The 22,648-nt window shown below is 61.7% G+C and overlaps 1 protein-coding gene across 9 annotated transcripts; it reads right to left on the reverse strand.

Moving 5' to 3' along the window:
* Positions 1-130: 130 nt before the first annotated feature.
* KDM6B (lysine demethylase 6B) lies at positions 131-22,237 on the reverse strand. 9 transcript variants are annotated; one of them, XM_059048952.2, is made up of 24 exons: positions 22,101-22,236; positions 15,013-15,130; positions 9,978-10,097; positions 9,559-9,692; positions 9,325-9,466; positions 9,022-9,120; positions 8,704-8,923; positions 8,503-8,595; positions 8,255-8,416; positions 7,999-8,172; positions 7,557-7,901; positions 5,296-7,454; positions 5,064-5,190; positions 4,831-4,936; positions 3,743-3,948; positions 3,556-3,620; positions 3,402-3,473; positions 3,155-3,303; positions 2,864-2,978; positions 2,578-2,765; positions 2,251-2,392; positions 1,830-1,956; positions 1,561-1,731; positions 131-1,464 (listed from the first exon to the last, which is right to left on the reverse strand). In XM_059048952.2, exons 5-24 carry the CDS (start codon positions 9,459-9,461, stop codon positions 1,441-1,443), a joined length of 4,881 nt encoding a protein of 1,626 aa, XP_058904935.1. In that variant the 5' UTR covers positions 9,462-9,466; positions 9,559-9,692; positions 9,978-10,097; positions 15,013-15,130; positions 22,101-22,236; the 3' UTR covers positions 131-1,440. The 9 variants fall into 9 exon arrangements, with proteins under 9 accessions (XP_058904935.1, XP_066877422.1, XP_066877423.1 ...); XM_067021321.1 differs by lacking the exon at positions 22,101-22,236 and adding an exon at positions 16,162-16,240; XM_067021322.1 differs by lacking the exon at positions 15,013-15,130 and having other exon boundaries at positions 22,101-22,237.
* Positions 22,238-22,648: the final 411 nt, after the last annotated feature.

Here is a 22,648-nt window from a genome sequence, read left to right on the forward strand (position 1 = left end):
ACGAGGAGCGACCGAGCTCTGGACATTCCACAGGCGCCTCCGGGGAGGGGCTCCCGTCCCCATCAATCACGGTCTCGCCTCCCTCTTCCCAGTGTTCTCCCTGCTACCACCAGCACTTATCGAAAAGAGATTTTTTTTTCTGATTTTATTTTTAATATTAATATTCTCACACAAAAATCACTGAAAATAAGGGTAGGGTTGGGAAGACCCCTCTGCCCCTGGGGCAGAAAGACAGTGCAGTGCGAGGGGGCAGGACTGTAAACCCCCCACCCCTCCGCAGCCCCAGCGTGGAGGAGAAAAACAAACAAACGACAAAACGAAAATAAAGCCCCAGAGAAACTCATCCCGGGGTGTCCCTGCCCCAGTGAGGCCCTGGCCCTGGGCTGTTTCACGCTTAAAAAGAAAAGGGGGGTGGGTTGTAAGGGGAAGGTCCGTGTTTTTAAAATTGGCCGGGGCTGGGAAGGACGGGGCTCCTTTTCCTCATAGTTCTTTCTTTAAAACTTTAAAAATTTATTTTATTTATTTATTTTTTATTATTATTATTTTTTACAAAATACCATTTCAGTTCCCACTTCTTCCCCTACAGTACAGGAGTCGCTCACCCTCAGGCAGGGTTGGGGTCGGGTCGGGAGTGGGGGACTGGTCCGAGAAAGTGCAGGACGTAGGGGAGGGGAGCGGGTTTGAGCACCATGAGAACCCGGCTGGAGCCGCGGGCGGGCGGACGGGCGGAGACGGACGGGCCGGGCCCGGACACACACTGGGGCGCAGGGAGGGCCCGGCGGCGGGCGGTCCCTGGAGGGGCGGGCGGGATGGCTTGGGGGTGCGGGAGGTCGGGTTTTCCCAAAAATGAATAAATAGAGGTGAGTGGGACTGTTATAAATTAAAAACCAAAAAACAAAAACAAACAAAAAAACCAGAAAATACAAATCATAACCAAGTGAATAAACAAGAGACATGTACAGGGGTCACAGCTAGCACTGGAAGTAAAAAAGGAGGTTCCGGGGGAGGGGTAAAGCCCATACAAAGAATCTCATTAAAAACCTCGGCTGCCGTAACGTCTATGTACATACACGAGCCGCGTGCATCTGCGCCGGGCGGGCGGCTGGCAGGCGTGAGGGAACCCGTATGTGACCCCCGCCGCCGCCGGAGCCTGGTCCTTGTGTCTGTTGCTAGAAAGGCCAAAGTCGGTGAGGGGAGGCGCTGGTGGGCGAGGGGCTACCAGCCCCCTTCCCCGTCTCCCATTTTTTTTCCTTTTTTCCTCATATTTGTTTTTTAAAAAATTCTTTTTCTTAATAAATTAGATGAGGGGAGCTGCCAATGGGGTGAAAGGGCTGGGCCCGACCCCCTTCCCGGCCAGAGGCGGGACCTAGGTCCAGCCCAGGCGTGTGCTGGTGGCCCCGCGGCGCCCTGCGGGCGGGCAGGCGGGCGGGGCGTCCGGCCTCATCGCGACGTGCTGGCCGGGGCCTGCGGGAGAGAGCGGGCGGGGCTCAGGATGCGCTGTCGCCCACCCCCGGGCCCGCCCCGGCGCCCCCTCGGGTCCCCGCCCCGCCGGGCGCTCACCAGCGTGAACGCGTCGTAGGCCTGCGCCAGCTCCTCCGTGCGGTACTGCTCCAGCACCACCACGCCCTGCAGGCCTGCGCTGCGGCGCCGCGCACAGGCCTCGCAGTGCACCAGATACGTGTTGCGGCTGCCGTTCTCACTCGTCACGAACAGGATGTTGAACACCTCCACCTGCGGCGGGGAGGAGGCGGCGGTCAACGGGAGGGAGGGAGGCCGGAGGCGAGCGCCTCCCTCCGAGGAAGCGCGCGAGGGCGAGAGGGCGCACTCACGTCGCACTCGTTGCAGTAGTAGGCGGGCTCGTCCTTGACCCGGCCCTGGTAGGCGATTTTCTTCCCGGCCCGCACCAGGCTCTCCCGCTGCACCTGGCAGTGCTTCATGGACTGCAGGAGGCAGAACCTGCGGGCGGGGCGAAGGTGGTGAGACGGGGCGGGGCCTCCCCGCTTCTGGCCCAGGTCACAGCCCCCGACACATCCTCGTCACAGTGGAGGTTTCATGTGGTTTTTGTCTACTTGGACCACTAGAAAACAAAGCTCCTCAGGCCAGGGGCCTCGTCAGCCGCCCAGCAGAGCAGCCCTGCAGGGCACACGGTAAAAGGTGGAGAGGTGGGAGAGGAGGGGTTGGAACCAGGAAGAACAAGGCGGGCCAGGTCGGATGGAGATGGGCTCCCTCCCAAACAGGGCCCTCCCTCACTTGATCATCCTGAACAAGTCGGGGTCGCTGATTTTGACCGTGCGAGCCACGTTCCAGGACACGTGAATCATGGGCACGATGGACTTGACGTTCTTCACCTCGTTCCACTCGTATCGTTCCAGGGCCAGCTGGTACTGATAGGCTGCGGGCCAGAGAGGGTCACGACAGGATTCCCCAGCCCGAGACACTTGGGCCCCCGCCCCTTCCCTCACGGCTGGCCTGGCGCCCTCCAAACCCGCCCCCCCCCCCAAACGGGGCTCACTCCCCAGGGGCCCCAGCCCCTCACCGCTGAGTGGCTCACCCCACCACCTGGCCCCGCCCCCTCACCGGTGAGGGGCCCCACGTTCCAGGCAATGTTGTTGCACCAGCCGGTAGCCTGCACCCAGTGCACGGTCCCCGCATTAATCCACACGAGGTCTCCGGGGCGCTGCACGAAGCGGTACACGGGGATGTTGGAAGCATAGAGGTCATCCAGAATTGGCCACCAGGAACCCGTCAGGTAGTCCACGCCATGCCTGGAGGGTAGCCACAGGGTCAGATGGAAATCTGGGAATCCTGGGATGGGGCGTGGGGTTCTATCTACCCGAGGAGGTGGGCGGAGGGCGGCGCGCACCGGTCGCAGAAAGCGCTGATGGTCTCCCAGTAGTGCTCATGCACCGCGAACCACTCGCAGTCTCCTGGGCCAATGTTGATGTTGACCGAGCAAAAGTTATTGTTCTCTTGATGGCCTGAAGGGGGCAACAGAGAACTGCACGGTTGGTCGGAGCCGGGCCTGCGCTGCGCGACAAACCCGCCCTTGGGCGCTCATTGGTTGACGGAGGAGCGCTGGCCAGGCAGCCTCGCCCCCCGCGTTCCTCGCGCGCGCGCGCGCGCGCCGCACTCCGCAACCCAGTGAAGAGCGCACCTGGCGTGCGGCTGCCTGGGACCTTCATGTACAGCTGCACCGTGTTCATGCCCAGGATGGTGTGGCCCACGTGGCTCAGCATGTTGCCCGTGGAGGTTACCCGCATGAAGGCGGGCAGCTTCAGCAGCTCCTGCAGCTGGGGCTTCCACCTGCCGTGGTGAGGGGGGCAACAGAAATGAGCAGCTACCCCGACTCTGCTGACCCATCAGCACTCCCGCCCCAGCTTGCTCGCCTCAGCCCCACTGACCGCTTGGCATCGGACAGGTCGATGTTGGTGCCAAACTTGATGATGTGATGGTTCTTCGGATCCGGTGCGCTGCTGCAGGGGCAGAGAGCACAGGTTGGTGGGGAAGCACAGGGAAAGGAAGGAGTCCTGAAGGGCAGAGGCGAAGCGTCCCTACCTAGGAGGGGTTCCCGTGGTGCTGTCCGGCTCCTCGGCCTCTTCGTCCTCACTCTCCTTCTCCTCCTGCTTGGTCACAGGGGTAGGCAGGCCTGGGTCAGCGGCCTTCCAGGAGCCCTACCGCCGCAGCCGGGGCTCCAAGTCCCCTGATTCCGCACCCCCTGCCTCTGCCCACGCGCGCCTCTCACCTGCAGGGACTCTTGGAAGGATGAGGCCTGGTACTGCGCGTACTTGGCAATGGTGGTGTGGGAACGGGAGCTCTCGCAGGGCCAGATCTGTCGCGTGCCTGTCAGGTCCCAGTTCTCATCTGAGGGCTGCTGCACCTGGGTGCGCACCTCCACCGTGTGCTCACCGCTCGCCTCCACCAGCGTCTTGGTGGAGAAGAGGCCCAAGTCTGCAAGGGAGGGCCGAGCAGAGTGTTGGGGAAGGGGCAGAGGGCGGGGAGCGAGGCCCCAACTCACCCTCTCCCTTCTTGCTCCCCAAGACTGACGCAGCGGACACAGGCTTCTCAGAGCTCAGCCCAGGAAGAACAGGCGAGAACCCCAGCCCCTCATGAAGCGGGGAGGGTTGGCCCTCCCAGGGCCTGGCCTTTACCTGGATCATAACCAACTCCCTTTCTCCCACTGCTGCTCTGAGTCCCAGCCCCTCCCCCAGAGTCCTCAGGTGTCCATAAGGCCACATGTGCAAAGCACCTGGCACACAGTAGGTGCTCAATGAATAACAGTTTAAGTTATCATTGGATCCAATGACAGATTTCATCAAGTAAAAGCCTAGACTGTGCTTCAGTAACATTGGAGGAAAGGGAGGATACGTGGGTAAGAGAAGGCTACAAGAAAACAGAGGAAACAAGATTAATTTTTACAGGAAACGATTAATTTCTATAACTCAGTATGGTTTCCTTTTGCTTTGGAAGGGGTTTGAAATTGTGCACAATAAAAGGCTGAAAAAGAGAAAGCCCCAAACCATGAGTCTCCTTGGATTTTACACAACCTGTATTCTTCTCATCCTTAATCACCAAGACACCAGAAGTGACTAACCAGATCCCGAGATACATCCCCTTCCCACCTGCCCACTGCTGGGGACAGACAGATCGGGGGAGGAAAGCCTGAGGTCAGCTGACCCATCACTCAGAGCACTCTTCAAATATGGCTTACACGTGACTGAGGAGAGCTCACTACAGCTGTGGCCCTGGGTCTTCCAGAGCGGGGACTCTCCGAGGGCCCCAAAGCCCCAGATCCTCGCAGCCCTCCCCACGCCTTTCTGCCTCCACACTCACTGAGCCGCAGGGAGCCTGCCAGGCCCCGGATCACGGTGATGGGATTTCGAGGGTCTGTACAGAACTGCAGCAGCACCGGCGAGAAGGCATCCCGTTTACTCTCCAGCTGCGGGACAACCAGGAGACAGGGCTGAGGTCAGAGCCCCGTCCCAGGCTCAGGGGCCCCCAACAGTCCCAACACTGTCCTAGAACCCTCAGGCAGGGGCGGTTCCGAGCACGAAGGGCCCTCGTACATAGATGCTGGGTGTGGGCGGGTTCAGTTTTTCCCGGGGCAGCTTCTCCTCCGAGTTGATCTTCGGTTTCACAGACTGGGCAGGGGAAAGGTAAGACTCTCGAAACTTCCCTTTCACCTTGGCATTCCTGTAGGACAGTGAGATGAGAACAGGAATATCAGAGTGCTGGGGGAAGGGAGCCTCCCGCCGGGCCAGGCCAGTAACCTCAGCGGTGACAACCCCCGCAACTCACTTGCTGGCCCTCACGACGTCGGCAGCGCAGTGGCTGATGGTGAGGTCTGCCATCCGCAGCCTCCGCTCTTCCACCTCCGAGGCGATGAAAGTCTCTTTGTCACCACTTTCTACTTTGATGAGCCGGATCTTCAACTCCTTGGGGGGCCCTTCACTAAGTGAGCGCAGCTTCAGCATGTCCGCCCGGCTGACACCCGGTGGCCCTGGAGCTTCCTCCCGAGCCTTCTTCCCAGGGACAGGGGCTGCCGGGGGTGTGGGCTGGACAGAGGGTGCAGGAGCTGGCGGAAGGCCCGGAGCTACGGGCGGCTTGGCCTTGGAGGCCCCGCCCAGATCCGGCCGGGCCTTCTCGCGGCCCTGGATCTCCTCGCTCTGCAGGTCCAGGTTCCCCAGCACTCGGCGGCTCTTTTCTTTGGGGGCCTTGGCCTTGGCCTTGGCCCTGCCCTCCCGGGGCCGCCGACCCACACTGTCCTTACAGGCCCGCCTGTGCCGCCGGTGCTCCTTCTGCCGCCGCTTGCTGCTCCCCGGTCGTGCTGCGGCCGCCACCCCCCCGCTCTCCTCCTTGGCCTGAGCTGGGGGCTGCAGTCGCTCAGTCCCGCTGTCCGCTGGATCTGCCGTGTCCGCTGGGTCGGCCGGGTCTGCGGCGCTCCGGCCCACCCGCTCCACAAGGGTCTCACAGGCCCGACTTATCTCTTCTAGCACCTCAGACTCAGAGCGAGCCGGGGGCAGGGGCAGGGGCAGGGGCGGGGGTGGGGGCGGAGGGGCGGGGGTCATGGGGCCCGGGGCTGGCTCTTCGCCCGCCCTGCGCTCCCGGGCCCAGGGCCCGCCTGAGGTAGAGAACTGAGATGACGAGGAAGCGGAGGGCTGTGGGGAGCCCTGGGTGCTCGGGGCCGCGGAGGTGGGCGCTGGGGCGGTAGCACCTGAAGAGGAACCGGGGGAATACTGAGTGGTGGGCACGGGCCCAGGCCGGGTGGGAACAGCTGCTCCAGTCCCCCGGTAACAGTACTTTTGTCCTTCCAGCACGGAGGCCAAGGACTTGAGCAGGTTGGCCGGGCTGGCTGGTGGGGCTCGCGCGGTTGGCGGCGGCGGCGGCTGGGGTGGTGGTGGGAACTTGGCTAGAGGCGGCGGTGGTGGCAGGGCTGGTGGTGGCTTTTTCTCCTCTTCCTGGGTGGCCGGGGTAGTGGCGGTGGCAGCAGTGGTGGCTGGGGCTGTGTCAGTGGGGAATGGAGGCTGCAGAGACGTAAAGGGCTCCTTCAGAGGAGGCGGGGCGACCACGCCTCCCTCGTGTTGTTGCTGCTCCTCCTCCTTGCGAATGGATTCATCCAGCATCTTCATGATGTTGGCCAGCCCATCAGGTAGGATCTTGAATTCAGCTGGTTCCTCAAACTGGTCCTCCAGTGGGGTAGGGGGGAAATCAAAGAGTCGAGGGCCTCGGGCAGGCAGCTCCCCAACCCTGGGCGGCACAGGCTGGGGGGCTTTATTCAGGGGGCCTGGGGATGGCCCCGGCCCCCCCTCGGGGGTCTTTGGGAAGGAGACCCTGGGCCGAGGGCTCTCCGGGCGCCTGAAGCTTCCTGAGGTATTCTGGTGGCAAGAGGAAGGAGGGGCTGGAGGCAGGGCAAGAGTCAGGGGTGCAAGAGGTGGGTCCTGGGGGCTCAGTGTTGGGCTGGGGGGCCGGGGAAGGGGGTCCATACTTCTCGCCAGATAGGAAGGTGTGGGGAAGGACACAGGCCCAGTAGGGCTGCTGCTGTGGCTGCCACTGTTGCTGCTGCTGGTGGTTGGGGGAGCGGGAGGGGTGTGCGAATCCTGAGTGCCCACAGAAAAGCGGGGGGCTGGAGGCCCCAAGAAGCCCTCGCGGTGGGGGAGGGGTGGCGGGGGAGGGCGGGGGCGTCCCTCAGCCCCGAAGAAGAGCTCGTCTAAGATCTCTCCATCCTCACGGGCTGCTCGGCAGGCTGGGCCCTTCAGCCAGGCGTGGGGGGGTGGAGGGCGTAAGAGGCGGGGACAAGGGGGGGGAGGAGGTGAGGAGGGGCCGGGTGGCAGGGACAGGTGGGGGGTGGCAGCGGGAGCCGCCAGGAATGGTTTCCGACTACTGTGTGCCGAGGGCCCGAGGCGGCCTTGGTGAGAGGAGACCTCCAGCGCGGGAGTTTGGTAATGGTCAGCGCCGGGCTGCAAGTGTAGGACGGCGGTGGTCAGAGGGCTGCTCCAGCCACCCCAGACCAGCTCCGCTCACCCACCCCGCTCCGCCCGCCACCTGCGGTTGTCACTCACAATGCCTGGGCTCGGCTCCATGCCCCGGAGACCAGGGTTGCTGCTGCTGCTACTGCTGCTGCTGGTGGTGCCGGGGAGGCCGGGGGGCCGGGAAGGGGCGTAAGGCACGCAGGCGGTGGTTGCTGCTGGTGAAACGCTGGAGTCCATCCGCGACCTCTGAACTCTGCTCTCTCTAAGGTCACTTCCGGGGGGACGGGTGGCAGGTGGGCAGCCATGGCTCTCTGCTCCTGGGGGGCGGGGGCCTGGGCCTGGGGGTGCAGCCGGGACCAGCCGGTGGCCGGGGGGGTGCGCAGGGTAGGCCGGAGCTGGGTATGGATATGGGTGAGGCAGCGAGTGCCGCTGCTCCTGTAGGCGAGAAACGAGGACACTGCGTGAGGAACGGAGGACACAGGGACTTGGAAGTAAGACGTGAGAGGTGAGGGGGCCACAGAGAGGTGCTCACCTGGCGCTCTGGGGGTGCTGAACCCTTGCGCTCGGGGCCCCACGCATCTCCATGCGGGGTACTCCACAGCCCTGGCTTGGTCAGCTGGAATGGAGGGCTGGTGGCTAGGCCAGGTGGGGGTGGGGCTGGGGGTAATGGTGGCGGAGGCAGCGGCAGCCCTGGGGGAAGGCCAGTCTGGAAGAAAACAGAGTGTGAGAGTCCCACTCCTCGCCCCAGCCTGCCCCCTCACTGCTGGTGCGCCCACATACAATCATACCTGCTCAGAGTTGCAGCCTCTCCTGCGTTTGCCTCCAGGGCTCAGGCCCTCCTCCCCTGAGGGGCCTGAGAGTGCTGCAGGAGGCATAGGCTGCACCACCGGGGGTTCGGCGGCTCGCTTCACCGGGGGACCCCCCCGCTTGGCCCCATAGTTCCGTTTGTGCTGAGGACGGAAAGAGGAGAGATGGCACCAGTGCAGACCTGGCCTGGCCCGGCCCTCCTCCCTAGCCCGCGCAGTCCCAGCCTCACCTCAAGGTGCAACAAGTTCCACACTTGCTCCAGGGGAGGCAGGACCTTGGGTCGGTGCTGGCAGGACCCGGCATGAAAGTTCCAGAGCTGGGCCTGAGGAGGTGGGGGAAGAGTGCAGAGCACAGGGCAGAGGCAGACGTAAGACGAGGGCACTGAGTCAGAAAGCACAATCCTAGCCCCCTGTGTCCTGCCTCATCCCACCTGCTGGAGTCGGCCGACACGGGGACCCAGCTCAGCCAAGCTTCCTCCGTATCGAAGGGCGCTGTGGTAGCAGCGTATAGCCTCCTCACTGTCGTGCTCTGACTCGTACAGCTGCCCAAGCTGCTCCCACAGCCCTGGCTGGGCTGGCTCCCGGAGCAGTGCCTGCACACAGCCATGCAGGGATTCCAGCTTCCCATGGAGGGGTCTTGGGGTGGGTGTCCTACAGAGCAGAAGGGGTGGGGAGGTGGCAAGGCTTGGCAAACTCTTTCAAGGCCCCAGCCTTACCTCCCATCCCGGCACCTTTCAATCCTCACTCACCCTGGAGCATAATACGGTTTGTTGGGGTGGCCAGAGCTACTGCCATGTGAAGGAGGTAGGGGAGCAGGGAGTGGGGGCTGCCCGATGCTGGCAGAGCACCTGGAGAGAGAAGGGCGCTGTTAATGTACAGCAAGATGGAAGTCTTGTCCCTACCTAGGAAGGAGGAGACTGAGAAAACAAGAGAAAGCAGCTGAGGACTGCACTAAGGCCCACGGGACGGCAGAAACGAGAGTGACACAGAGACTGAGGAGCAGAGATGGGAAGAGGCGCGCCTGGAGGCAGAGAGACAGACCAAGTTCTCACCTGCCTCCAGGCAGCCATGCGCTCCGAGGAGGGGGATGGGGCGGGCAGGAGCTCCAGGGCCCAGCACAGCTCAAGCCCCCAAGGGCAAAGGCTTCCCGTGCAGCGCGGGCCCCTGCAGGGTCCACTGCCCGATGCATCCAGCCTGAGTCAAGGAGAAGAGATTATGATCCTACTGGGGACAGAGACTGAGCTGTCAAGGTACACACAGCCGAACCGGCCCCAGTCTTCCCTTACCAGGTCAGCAGTGGCCCCAGAGATCGGGCACGGCCCCCTGCCCCAGCTCCTTGGGGCGATGGTCCGGCTCCAGCCGCTCTGACAGGAGTGCCCACTGCCCCCAGATGGTCGCCCAGGGCCTTTCACAGCCAATTCTACGGAGAGGAGGGGGAAAGGAGTGAGGTGAGCGGGCCAGCAGACAGTCGGGGCCGCAGGCTAGGTTAGGCTGGGCTGGGCTGGGCTGAGCTGGCCTGGCTGTGGCGCCCACAGGTCTGTGATCTGCGCAGGGCTGGCTATCCCTGAGGAGCGGCCCACCCGGCCTAAGGAGCCGCAGGGGAGTGAGGGGAGCGGAAGGGCCAGTCGGTGCGATGGGGTGGCTGCGCTGCCAGGCTTCCAGCCGGGATCCCCGCGGGCCGAGCTGCAGCGCTGCGGCCGCTTACCCGGCCTCCGTGGGAGCTTTCTCTCCCGGCGTCGGCGAGCTCCGGAGACCTGACCAATCACAGGACTTCCTCTCTCCCCAGAAAGCCAATCATCACCCGTGTCTCCGCCTCAGTAACAGCCTGGCCGGGACCAATAGGAGCGAGGTTAGCCCGGCCGCTGCCGGGGGAGGAGGGGCGGCGGAGCCGGTCAGACAGGCTCTGCCCGGGGTGACCCCGACGTGACCCCGCGGCTCCCACCTAGGGTCTCCATCTCCAAGTTGACACTAGGCCGGTCGAGGCAAGCGGAGCCTGAGACCCGTGCGGGTGAAGGCGGCGGGTCGCACGCTCGGGCCGGCCTGGGGCATGGAGCTACCCGCAAGTCCCACGCGCCCACAGAGCCGCCGGTGGTCCGCGCTAGACCGCCCGAAACGCCCCCTGCCCCGCCGCCTAACACCGACCGACAGCAGACGGATGGACAACGCCGACACAGGCGGCGCTCCCCCTCCTCACTTCACCTCGCCCAGTGCCTGACCTCCCCACCCCCTAGGAACTGTTTAGGGCTGGCCACTCACGGCGACTTCTACGGCACCCAAACCTGCCCGCGCCGCGATCTGAGCGCTCCACCCCACACGCCTGACCCCCATCCCAAACCATGGTCAAGCCCCCAGCTTCATACTCAGTTCCTTCAGCTCCTCCACTTCCCCTGGCTCTGTAGGTCTTCAATACCAACCGACCCCCAAAACCAAAACCGTCCTCTAATCCCCCAACTTCTGAGAAGTCGCGCACAGCGGTCCCGAGTGGCCCCTCTCGCGTGGCTCCCGTATCCTCTATGTCCTTCCCCGCCGGGGCCACGCGGTTCCCCACGGCCCACGTGGCCCCCGCCCCCCAAGGGAGGGGGGATTTCGGGGGTTGCCCGTGACGTGGCTACTTGCGCAGCGGAAGCGGCGTGTGTAAGAGTACGGGGGGGGGGGGTCCTTCGGGAGGGAGGAAGGAGGGAGGAAGGAGGAGGAAGGAGGGAGGAAGGAGGAGGGCGGGGCGGGGCCCGCCCGCCCCGCCCGGCGGTGACATCACCCTTGTCCCACTCTCACCGCCCACTCCCTTAAAGAACCCAGAACCCGTTTCACTTCCTCCTTCACCAACCCCCCCCCCCCGACCCCTTCCCGTCGGTACTGGCTCGACCCACGACGGGAGCAGCGCTCCCCTTCCTGGGCACCTTCCCTTTAGCCCCAGTTCTTCCTTCTCGCCTCTCTGAGCCCAGGATCTCGGTCCCCGCGCGTCCTGCTCGCCTACCCCGCGTCCCCGCAGGTAGGAAGCCGGCTCCGCTCCCGGGATCGGTCCATTGAGAGTCTAGAGTACAAAGAGCTGCGAGAGGCGAGTGTAGAGTACAAAGCGGCGGGGGCGGGGCCAGCGCTCCAGCTGGAGCTAGCGCCGGGCAGGAAGCCGGGGGAGAACGCGCGACGAGGGGCTGGGGGCGGCTGGAAAGTTCGCCTTCGCCGAAAGAAGTCTGAGCTGTGGGGAAATTTCCACCCAGCCCACAAGGGCAGTCGGGTTTCTGGTGAAAACAGTCCTCGATCTGCAGGGCAAGGTCGTCTGTTTGCACGCAAGCGCTTGGACCCTACAGGTCCCGGCGTGCCACTCCCCGGCGAGCCCTGGTAGGCGCTTGGGCTCTGAGGACCCTCTCCGCGGTTCACGCGAAGTTTCGGTCACAACCCTCTCTCCTCACCATACAGCCTTTATGTCAGTTACCAAGCCCTGGGCCAAGTACAGCGCTTAGCTGCGGTCAAGCATAGCCATGGCCGGCTGCCCCCACCTAAGTCCCGGGACCCATGGACCAGACATGGGAAAACGGGGAACCCGGGGTCCAGACATCAGAGGAACAGATCCCCGATTGGGAAGTGGTGCCGAGGGCGCTGCCAGTTACCAGGAAATGCAGCTTCCCCTTCTGCGATGATGACACTTCCCCTCTACCACTTCCCCTTTCCCACGGGGAACTGACTCAGCTTTCCCTAAAACAGCGAGTCCCGTCCTCCAGCCCCCTGCCACCTCTATCCACAAACCCCTACGCCGGTACTCGGAATACAGCAGCCCTCACTTGAGAACAAAAACTTCCTGTACACTAAACACACACTCACTCTCGCCAACCACTTCGGATCCTTGTCCCCACCAGGGACCCAGTCGCCTGACTTCCCATCCGCCTCCTGTACAAAGCCCTCCCTCGGGGTCTGATTCAGGCTTGGGGTGGGGGAGCGTGAGTCACCCAGAAAACCTTCCCCTATTCCCACTGACTCAGCCCCCGCCTCCCTGAACACACAGAGACACACACAGTCAGAGGCAGACACAACTCAGCCCACACACCGCTCCCCACCGGTCCCGCGGAATTTCCCCTCTCGTCTTCCCCCGTGACGGCCCCTCCCCGCGCCGGGCAGCCCCGACGCCGCGGTCACACCTGTTCCCCAGGCGCCAGCAGCCGGCTCGCGGTCTACTCTCACCTCCACTCTCGCTTTGGGGCAGGAATAGCCCTCCCCGACTCCCGGCGTCCGTACTAACCCAGGGGAGGGGACAATCACCGGCAGGCACAAAGACAGACACCCAGAGACTCCTCAAAGACAGATGAGAGGTAGACGCACACGGCCAAAGAGGACGGTATACTTCTGGGGCAGGCATTCCGGCCTCTCCAGTCGGACCCACGACACTGGGAGTCAGCCGCTCAGAAAGGGTTAATTCTTCTCCTGCCGAGGCCACGCCCTCTCCATCCGGGCACTCCCGGCTAAGCCCAGCTCCGCCCCTTCCATCCGGGCTCTGGACTCGGGGACTTTAACCGGCCCCCTCCCCCTAGCGCCCCGAGAGGGACCCACTCTATCAAGCACACCCACTTAACTCTCTCTGGGCTCCAGGCGGGAGGAGCCCCTCCGCACACCGCTCCCGCCGCGCGGGATGAGGGTCCAGACGTGAGCACGCAGATTCACGTGCCGGCCAAAGACAAGACCCCCCAGTTAGGGTATTACCGAGCAGGGAGTTAGCAGGCACGCGGCACGCGCGAGGAGGTGGGGCCGGCCCGGGAACCCCGCCGCGTCCCGCTCCCAGTCAGGCCCTGTTCTGCCTGGTGGAAGCGAGGGGTTACAGCTCGCTTCTTACCTGGGGGAGGGGGAGGCGTAGGGGAGGGCCGCCGGCTGGGGCTCCGCTCTGACTCAGCCACCCCGGGCAGGCCGCCCGCTCGGGATTCCCTTCCCCAGCCTTCCCCCGCTGCTGGCCCCTCCCCGCCCCCCACCGAGAAGTGACAGTGCCGGCCCTGGCCCGCTATGTGTCACTGCGAGCCTTGTGTCTGCCTCTGACTGGACCGCTGTGTTCACCAGTCTGTCTGACAAGGTCGGCCTGTGTGTGAGTCCCGGTGTCTGTCTCCGTGTGCACCTGCATATCTGCTCATCTTGTCTCCTTCAGTGCCTGTGTCTGACGCGTTCCTGTCATTATGCCTGTCTACACGACTCCGAGGGGCTGTCTCTGTCTGTGTGTCTGCCTGGCTCCTGTCTCGGTCTTTTGTCTGGGACTGCCTCTGCATCACTTGCCGTGATCACGTGTGTCTCTCTGCACATGCCCTTCTGTGTTTGCCTTCATGTTCCTGAACAGAGTCAGGGAAACACTGGAGCAGGCTGACCCGGCAGACTCCTCGCCCCACTCCCCTGAATCCTGATGTCTTACTGGATCAGTGATCCTTCTGTTTGAGTCAAGCGTTTGGAGGTCTGGGTGCCTTCATTTAAGTTCTGTCCTATTCCTCAGCATCCTCACTTATCCTCACAGCTCCCTGTGGCTCCCATTGTGATGGTAATTGCTAGCATTTAGTGAATACTTATTACATGCCAGGTACTGTGTTAAGCACTTTATATACATTTTTAAAAACTCCCCTCCAGAACCTGACGTAGTACTACCCCATTTTACAGATGAGGAAATTGAGGCTCAGAGAGGTTATATAACTCTGTCAAGGTCATTCCACAAGAGAGAGTAAGAGCTAGGCTTCTTTCCAGAGCCTCATTCTTACTACTCTTCTATAATGCCTCTGTACTATTCTCTGTTGGTTTTATCCTCAAAGGACATTTCTAGGTCAGCCTGCCCCTCAGCTCTACTCCACAGTACCATCCCAGATGTCTCATGTCTTTAGAGAAGGTGTAGGTAGGAGGCTGTGCAGCATTTCTCAGAAGCCATTGGTTTCTTGGCCCTGAAGCTCGTTCAGTTAACACATTCATTCAACGCAATTCCACTGAGGCACCCCAATGTGCAAACCATCTCACCAAATAGAGATACATAGAAGGAAACAGTCCCACTCAAAACTTAGTGAAAAGTGGAGAAGAGCAAGACACACTCAGAGAACTTAAGTCTCTGGCTTAGGTACCATCTTTTCTCCTCAGAAGAATGGGGGATGAGATGGAGCAGGGCCTTAGGCAGAGAAGTGGCAGAAGGAGAGAGGGAAGCACAGAGGAGTAAGATTTAGGATGTATGGGGCAAATGCTGTGGTGCAGTAGGGAGAGAAAGGAAGCGAAGGGATCTGGAAGGAAGGGTGGGAATGCCAAGACTGCCATGGCAACGGCAGGTTTTTGTGACAGTGGCCTCCAGTATCTCTCCAAATCAGTTCCCAGTCACCCTCCATAAGCCAGGCTGTTCAACAACTATTATAGGGGCAAAGCCCTCCTCATTCCCCCCCCTCAAGAAAAAATCCCTCCAGGTATCTTATCTCTACTTTCTGGCCTGCAAACCCCAGGTTAATTCAATTCAGCAAGTAACTGAGTTGTAGCACTGGGGGGTAGGGGGAAGGGGGGGTGATTTTTTGGTGGTAGTTGAGAGGCTGGTGAAGTACAGGGATGAACCATTCATAGGCAACAGAGGGGAGCTCCATAAATGAGGAAGACTGAACCACTCAATCACCTCATGGTGGGGGGGATGCTCAGAGTTGGACTGGACCATTCTGAGGAGTGGGCATGATCTAGATCATATCAATCCTTCTTGCATATGGTGCTGAGCTGGACTGTTGCGGGGAGGCGCTGCATTGCTCAGGGGCAGGACTTACCAGATGGGAGTTTGGTGTGCCCTGTCTCATTGGAACCAGTGCCCCAGCAGTAGGGTGCAGCAGACCACAGTGGGTGGGGTGGGTGGTACTACGGGGCTGGCATGGTGCCTGGGGGAACCTAAAAGAAAAAAGCCAGTTAGAGGTGGGATCTCCCAAGCTGGAGAATTTTCCTATGCCCCCTGTCCCCTTATTGAGGAGAAACCTGTCTCTGGTGGTCAGATGGGATGAGAGAATCTGTTTCCATGGCAACCAGAAAAAGCCAACCCAAGAGTGGTCCTTCAGCCTTCCCCTTTAGGAAGCAGCCTGGACCAGGGAGTGAGGGGAGCATGCTACAGCATCTGCGTTAAGTCCACAGTGGACACCTAACCCATGATCCCTCTTCTGACTGGACCCTCCTGCTGAGAGTCCTTGGCTCCAGAGTAGCCCTAACTGCCTCTGACATCTGCACCCAGGTCAGCTTCATTCCTGGCCTCAGGCTCACAGAAACTCTTCCTTCAGTTCTGCCTCCTCCCTAACCTTATCAAGACACTAGACAACCCCACCTTCTGGACTCTGCCCCCTCTCCTTCCCCCAGGCTGGTGCAGACAGGTCTTGGTGAGCAGCACAGGTGGCCAGACTAGATGAACAGGCCCAGCAGGGAGGAGCCTTCCTCCTCAGCAAGGACTGTGACTCTGGGCCTGGGTCTGGAAGTGGCCTCTGCTGCAAGCCTCCCTTCCATCTACCCATCAAGGCCATATCCTGTTTCCCCATCACCTCCTTCCTCTATGTGGCCCAATTAGGTGATAGAGGCCCACTCCCTCCCCTCCTAACTTTCAGAGACAAGAAGTTAGGTGTCTAGGTCCAGGACCAAGAATCTGGTGTCCATCCAGGGGTCAGACCTAAGTCTGCCTCACCTCAAACTCACTCCTCAGGGACCTATGTTTTCTGCCCTCTTAGCCATAGTTCTCTGCCCTTAAGCACCCAGACACTTGGGCTCCCAGTCTAGCCTTTCCATTCCCTGTCCTTCCAGCCCCCATCCTTCCCCCTGCCCCAGAGGCTCAGGCCTCCAGCCCCCAGCCTCCATGATGCAATGTGCTGCAAGCTGCCTCAGCAGCTGATGAGACTGCCCCCAGGGGAGGTGCTATTTCTGACCCATGCAAGGCCCCTCACCTGGCCAGGGTAGTGGTCAGCTGCAGGCTAGGGAGGCCAGGCAGGCAAGGTCCTTCTGCTGGAGAAGGGAGCTTGAGGCTGGAACCCTCCAGGACAGGGACACTCAGAATGTGAGACCAGAGAGTGAGTGAGTAAGAGAGAGAGAGAGAGAGAGAGAGAGAGAAAGAGAGAGAGAGAGAGAGAGAGAGAGAGAGAGAGAGAGAGAGAGAGAGAGAGAGAGAGAGAGAGAGAGAGAGAGGGTGAGTGTGTGTGTGTGTGTGTGTGTGTGTGTGTGTGTGTCAGTCTGTAGCATTTGTATTTGTGGTTGTGTTGGGGAAGAAGGGGATGCTTGGGAGGGGCCTTAGGACAGACCAAGAGAAGGAGTGAGGGGCAGCCAAGGGGGTCAGCGGGGTGTGCATGGGGTGTCTGGACAGCAGAGTGGGGGAGGGGCCAACAGCCATTTAAAGGGCCAGCCCCAGAGCTTTAATCCCTCACCAGCCCTGGCCCCAAGCCGGAGGCTGTAATTCATCTGTCCAACAGCTGGGGTGGGTGTGTGTGGTGGGGGGGGCATGTGGACGGGAAGGGGGAGCTGGGGGAGGGGCTGGGGCTTTCTTGTGCACAGAGCCAAACAACAAAAGGGGAAGCTGAAGGGCCAGCTCCAGTGTGCCCAGGACAGGCTGCTGACCTGCAGACCTGCCGGTGGCCCCCACCTGGTGGCCGACAGACTCCGTAGTTTAGACTCAAGGATTCTTGGCCAAGGAGTCCATGAACCCAAAGGTGGGGCCCTGGAGAAGGCCCAGGTTGAGTGCCCCCCAGGCAAGCTGTCACCCCTCCGTGCAGGTCCCATCCGCAGCACTGTCCCAGACCTGGCAGGCCCCGAAACAGATTCAGCCTCAAATGCCCTGCTCGCCAGCTAAGCCTCCCCAGACAAGGCCTGCCGGCTCCCCCCTCCCGCTGGCGCAGGGTGGCAGCGGCCACACCGAGGCTGTCCCTTTAAATCATTACCACCCCGATTGTGTGGACGAACAGAGGGCCCTGCCCCCCAGGCAGAGGCTTGCCACCTCCCCCCCACGAGTCCCCAGAAATGTGAGGGCCATTTAAAGGGACAACAGAGAGGCAGCCGGGTCTCTAACCGTCCCCGCCCCCACCCCAAACACACTCACAGACCCTTTCGCCCGCGACACATAGCCCCTTGCCCCTCCAGAGGGCCCCCCAAATTCCGGTTCTCTCCCCACCCCTAGAGACTGCTAGAAGGAGAAAGGGGCCAGAGTTGGGGGGCGGGGAACTGGGGAAACGAGAAAAGGACAGGGACTCCCTCCTTCCTCAGAGCCCCAGGGGACAGGTCGGAAGGAAAGCAAAGCCTGGAGAAGCAGCAAGACAGAGCCCCTAAAGGTGCCGCGGGCAGACCTGGGGCGCACAGGCTGTCGGTCGAGGGGAAGGGAGTTGGGCTGCACGAGACAGCGGCGCGGCCAGCAGGCGACTAGCCCAAGTGGGGAGCTGGACCAAGGAGGGCTGGGGGCAAAGAGGCAAGGCCGGGGGAAACGGGGAGACGGAACCGGGGAAAGGGGTCATCTGGGAGGGTGTGGAGGAAAACCCGAGAGGGGAGGGCGAGCCAGGCCGGGGTTACCTGCTGGGTGTCTGTCCCCCGGCGGTGCCCCCGGAGTCCGGGTAGGGAGGGGGGGGGAGCAGCGGGGGGGGGGGAGTGGGGGCTGGGGGGGCGGGGGAGACGGTCCCTCCTCTGCCTCCTGGGCCTGCCCCGGCGCTTGCAGCCTCTGCCTCCCTCCCTCCTCCTCCCCGTCCCTGAGTCCCGGAGTCAAACAAAGAACTGTAGCAGGCTCTCCCCAACCCCCTCCCTCCCTCTCTCCCTCCCTCCCTCCCTCCCTCCTCCTCCTCCTCCTCCTCCTCCTCCACCTCCTCCTCCTCCTCCTCCTCCCCCTCCTCCTCCTCCTCCTCCTCCTCCTCCCCTCCCTTCCTCCCCACCAGCAGGCTCCCTCCTCCTCCCTTCCGGTCTCTTCCTTTAACTACCCGCCCCCCCCCAGCCCCCAGCACTAGTCTCTCTACCCACCCACCCGAACCTTTTACACACCCCTCAGCCAGCCCTGTCCCCGCAAAGGAAACTGTGGAGTCCCTCTGTAAAACTGAAAGGCTCCAAAGAGCATGGGAGGGGGCTGGGGTCTTGCTCAAAAATCAAGAACCACAATACAATTATTTTATTTTCACAGCCAGAGGAATAGTCTTAGCTGTTTCTTCTGCAAGAAGGGGGAAAAAATAATCGCAAAGAAAGCAATACAAATCTGACTAAAGCCCTCATCAAATAAAGTGCACAATGCAGTGGAAGCTAATCCCCAGCCCCATCCTCCGCCTCCCCCCCCCCACCCCGCCGCCCTACCAAATTAGCACAAACTCTCCACTCCTCCCTGGAGAACTCCTAAGGTCTCGGCCAGTTTGAAGCAGGCCTACCAACCATAATAATAAAAATAATAACAGCATTTAACAATAAGCATTTCATAACAAGCATTCCTTCAGTGTTCATGTTGTGCCAGGCACTGTGCTAAATGCTTTGCATAAATTATCTCATTTTTTTCCCTATCAACTGCCTAGAAGGTAGGTATTAATATTTCAATTTTCCAGATTAAGAGTATGAGGCACAGGGAGGTTGTGACCTTTCCAAGTCTCTACAGCCACTAAGTGGCAGAGCTGGGAATGGAATCCAGGTCTGATCTGACAGCCCAAGCCCTAAGGTACTTAAAAAGAGAAACCAATTTTTTCCAATACCATAACCAATCCCAGGACTTAATAGAGAAGGGCAGCCATAGCTATCAACTGAGTCCCATTCCTTCAAGAGACAGAGATCCACCCACTTACACAGAATAAAGGCCCTGACTTTTCAGTCTAATATAGTCTCTTGACCCTTTGGGGCTGGGGGTGAGGTGCCATTGATTAAGGTCAGGGCTGAGCTGGTATCCAGCAGTATACCACACAGCTCTTCTCCTGGGAGGTAGCTATCTGGCAACCACTCCCACTTCAACTCAATACGGGGGCGGGGGCGGGGGCAATGAGACACCGGGCAATGCAGCAGGTGGGAAAGTAAAAAGACTGCTGGGAGACTCTTTCCAGGAGGGACAGTGGGCTTGCAGGAAAAGCTCTTCTGTACCAGTCTAGGGAAAAGTGACCCAGGCTTCGCTTCGCCCAGCAAAGGGGCAAAGTCCACCACACCACACCCGTGCCCCTCCCCCTCACAAGACTCCAGGCCAGGGTTTCCCACCTGCAGGACGCTAAGGCCAAGGGAAGGGAGAGGGAAAAAAGATGGTACGGGGTTGCAACTGGACTCGGGGCGGGGGGTGTGGTGGGGGGAGGGGGCCGGAATGGAAAGGGCACGTGCACTGGTGACATCATCCCAGGCCACCTTTAACACAGACCTTTGACCCCGAAGGGCGGAGAGGAGCCTCAGGCTAAGCTTCCTGGGAAATAGCCTTAAGAATTCTGGGAACCCAAAAAGGAGAGGAAGGAAGGAACCCAGGCGTCCCGCCCTGATCTTCTGCCCCCAACGCGGCTCCAATCCCTTGGACCCGGGCCTCTCGGCTCCTCCTCTCCGCCTCCAGCCCTGACCTCCCAACCCACATTTCTGACGGAGTCCGGAGTCCCGACACGCCTCTCAGAGATACTGTGCCTTCTCTCTCCTGGGCGAGATCTCGGGTGGGGGGCGGGAGGTGGCGGGCGGGGGCACTAGGTCCCGCGGGGCTCCGTCTCCCATCAACGGGATCCCCCGTGCCCCAGCCGGCCGCCAGCCGGAATCTGTCTGGGTCCCAACTCTCCTGCCCCTCCCCGCGCTGTTCCAGGGCGGAGTCTGTGGAGTTGAAATCAGGACACGGCAAGAGGAAGAGTTATATAACTGGGAGAAGCCGAGAAGGACGAGTGGAGACCGGGAGAGGCAGCCCGAAAGGAGCCGAGGGAGGCGCAAAGAGTACCAGGGCGAGTGGGGGAAGAGACGTTAGGGATGAGAAGGATTTTGGTGCACATCAAAGGGGAGGAATTCACGCGAAGACGGGTTGTGATGGTCCGGGAAGAGTCACCCGGACCGTCCGGGGCTTCCCCGCAGCGCCCTCCCCAGCCAACAACAGCAGCTGAGCCCGAGCGAGTGAAGCCTCGGAAAGGGGTGCTGATTACCCGTTCCGTTCGTCTTGGAGAAGCAACCTTAGCCAGAGCCCGGGAAGGCAGCGGCGGAGCATATAGGGCCGGAAACCACAGCTCCGCCCAGCCCACCTGGGAGAGTGGGGCGCCAACTGGGGTTTGGTGGGGAACAGGTAGCTGGCTCCTCCCACGCCAGGCTGGGCAGTAACGGCTTGAGACCCAGAGAAAGGCTAGCGGACCCAGACGTCTGGGTTCCCCCGGGGCTGAGGAGTGAGTGCAGCCCAGTACTAATTTGCGAACAGTCCCTACATGGGGGTAACTGGGGGAAGCGGCGAGCGCTGACTCGCCGCGCAGGCGCGGGGGGGGGTTACTCGGGCTCGTGCGGCGCGGGGAGAAGGAGTGGGCGCGGGGAGAGGGAGTGGGCGCGAGCGTGTGGGAGTGCACGTGCGGGTCCCGGGCAGCTACCCCCTCCGAGTCTCCACCTCCTCTCCTCCCCTTTCCCTCTTCCTGTCGCTCTACGATGCCTCCTCCACATTGGCTGCCAAGGCCCTGATGTCAGAGGCAGCCGCTGGAGCGGATTGGGCGGACGCGAGAGTTAGGGAATCCGGCTCCTGAGTCTAGCTCTCCAGTTACTCTGGCAACAGGGCAAGCAACCCCCGGGAGGGAAGGGGAGTAGAGCTCAGCGCCGCGCCTGGGTCCCGCCTCCCTCCGGACCAACGCCGAGTCCGTTTCTGTGGCAGCGCAGCTCGCTCGCAGCTCCCCTGCTTCCTCCTAGGGATCTCCCATGTCTCGAGAACCAGGCGACCTGCCCTCGACCTTCGCCTCAGTCTTTCAGCCCCCCACTCTGTCAACTCCCATCCTAAATCAGCCACAAGCCGCGGCAGACAGGAAGCGAATCTGCGTTGCTTAGCAACCTGCCCGCGTGCCCCCTCCCCACTATTTACTCCAGCTCCGGGAGGCGGAGTCCCTACCCCCTCCCCCGCCCATGCCCTTTGCCCTCCCGACCACAATTTCCTGTGAGGGGGGACCGAGATGACAGGAAGTCAAACAAGCACCTCAGCCCACCTTTCCCTCTGGCCGGGGCGGGGGGCTTCGGCTGTTTTTCACGGTCACATCCCCCACCCCAGGCCCCTGAGTCGCGCTGTACGTCTCGCTCTCGCCATCTCGCGGCTACGTCGCGAAGGTTCAGCGGAGAAGGGCCCGAGAAGGGCGAGAAGCTAGGAACGGGAGGTGTCAGAGTGGGGGCAGGACCGGGGATGAGGAGACTATCGGGGTGAGGCCGAGTGCAGGGAGGTGACGTGCGGTGGAGGGGATGGGGGCGAAGGCTACCGCTGGGAAGCTGTCGGGGCTCCCAGTGTGAGGGTCAGAGCTGAGGCTACATACCTCACCCGTGGGAAGAACCAGAGGGAGACTTGGCGCGGCCCGGGACCTGAGATGCACATCCCTGACTACACCCGCCCTCGAGGCCATCGTACTGACCTAAGTGCAAACCCTGATCTTTGGTCCTGCCCTTCAGTTAGGGACCGCCGCGCCCCGCCCCCGCCCTAGGGTCAGGAAGGGGAATCCCAGCCCAAGAGGAACAGGGAGTCCCTTTCAGGCCCCTGTCGACATCCGGAGCCCAGGACATTTGCCGCCCAGCTCTTCCCTCACCCCCGCCCTGCTCTTTTCTAGGGCACCCAGATGTCCTACGCCCAGTCTTCTTCCTAGTGCCTCCCCTTCCAGAGACCCGAAAGTCCATCCCCAGCTCTACCCTTCCTGCGACTCAGGCGTCCCGCCCCACTGCGCGGAGATGGTTTCCCTTTCCAGACGCCTTCGCGGCTCCCCGTTACCTGGTTCTGGGGTGTCCCAGGTGTTCAGGTTCCCCAAGGTCACCCAGGGGGTCGAGCGGCCCCCCCCTCTCCCAGGCCGGGGCTGGGGGGGCCGCTCCGCCCCGTGGCGCAGTTGGATTTTCCAACACAAACACCGCCCCCCTACCCCCCCCCGCCCCAGCCCCGCCCCCTTCTCATGGTCCCGCCCCTCCCCGCGCCTAAGTCCCTCTCTCAGGCTCCGCCCCGCTTTCTGCCGGTCCCGCTCGCCTCAGCACAGGTGCCGAATAGGATGCCGAATGCGGGGTACAGGGTTCAGGGTGCAAGGTACGGGGGTCCAGCACCGATCCCTGCCTGACAAACCCCTATTCCGTTTGGATCACGCGCCCTTCCAAAGTAAGCCCCGCCCCACTCGCTCAAGTCCTGCCCAGAGATTTAGCCACATCTTCTTTAGGCCCCACGGCCCTGCCCATTCGTTCAAGGCCACGCCTCCCCTCCCTCTCAAGACCTCCCACTTCCCTTGCTCTTTTCCCGGTCCAGTAGCTACTCATAGGAGCTCTCATCCTCCGTAA

Source organism: Kogia breviceps, chromosome 19, assembly GCF_026419965.1.
Source record: "Kogia breviceps isolate mKogBre1 chromosome 19, mKogBre1 haplotype 1, whole genome shotgun sequence".
Taxonomy (NCBI): Eukaryota; Metazoa; Chordata; class Mammalia; order Artiodactyla; family Physeteridae; genus Kogia; species Kogia breviceps.

Excerpts from the sequence above, each read along its gene's own strand:
- KDM6B (XM_067021322.1), bottom strand. The coding sequence starts at position 9,461 with ATGCATCGGGCAGTGGACCCTGCAGGGGCCCGCGCTGCACGGGAAGCC. Across the intron at positions 8,173-8,254 it reads GAGGCTGCAACTCTGAGCAG|ACTGGCCTTCCCCCAGGGCT; the intron begins GTATGATTGTAT and ends GTTTTCTTCCAG. Across the intron at positions 1,732-1,829 it reads ACTACTGCAACGAGTGCGAC|GTGGAGGTGTTCAACATCCT; the intron begins GTGAGTGCGCCC and ends TCCCCGCCGCAG.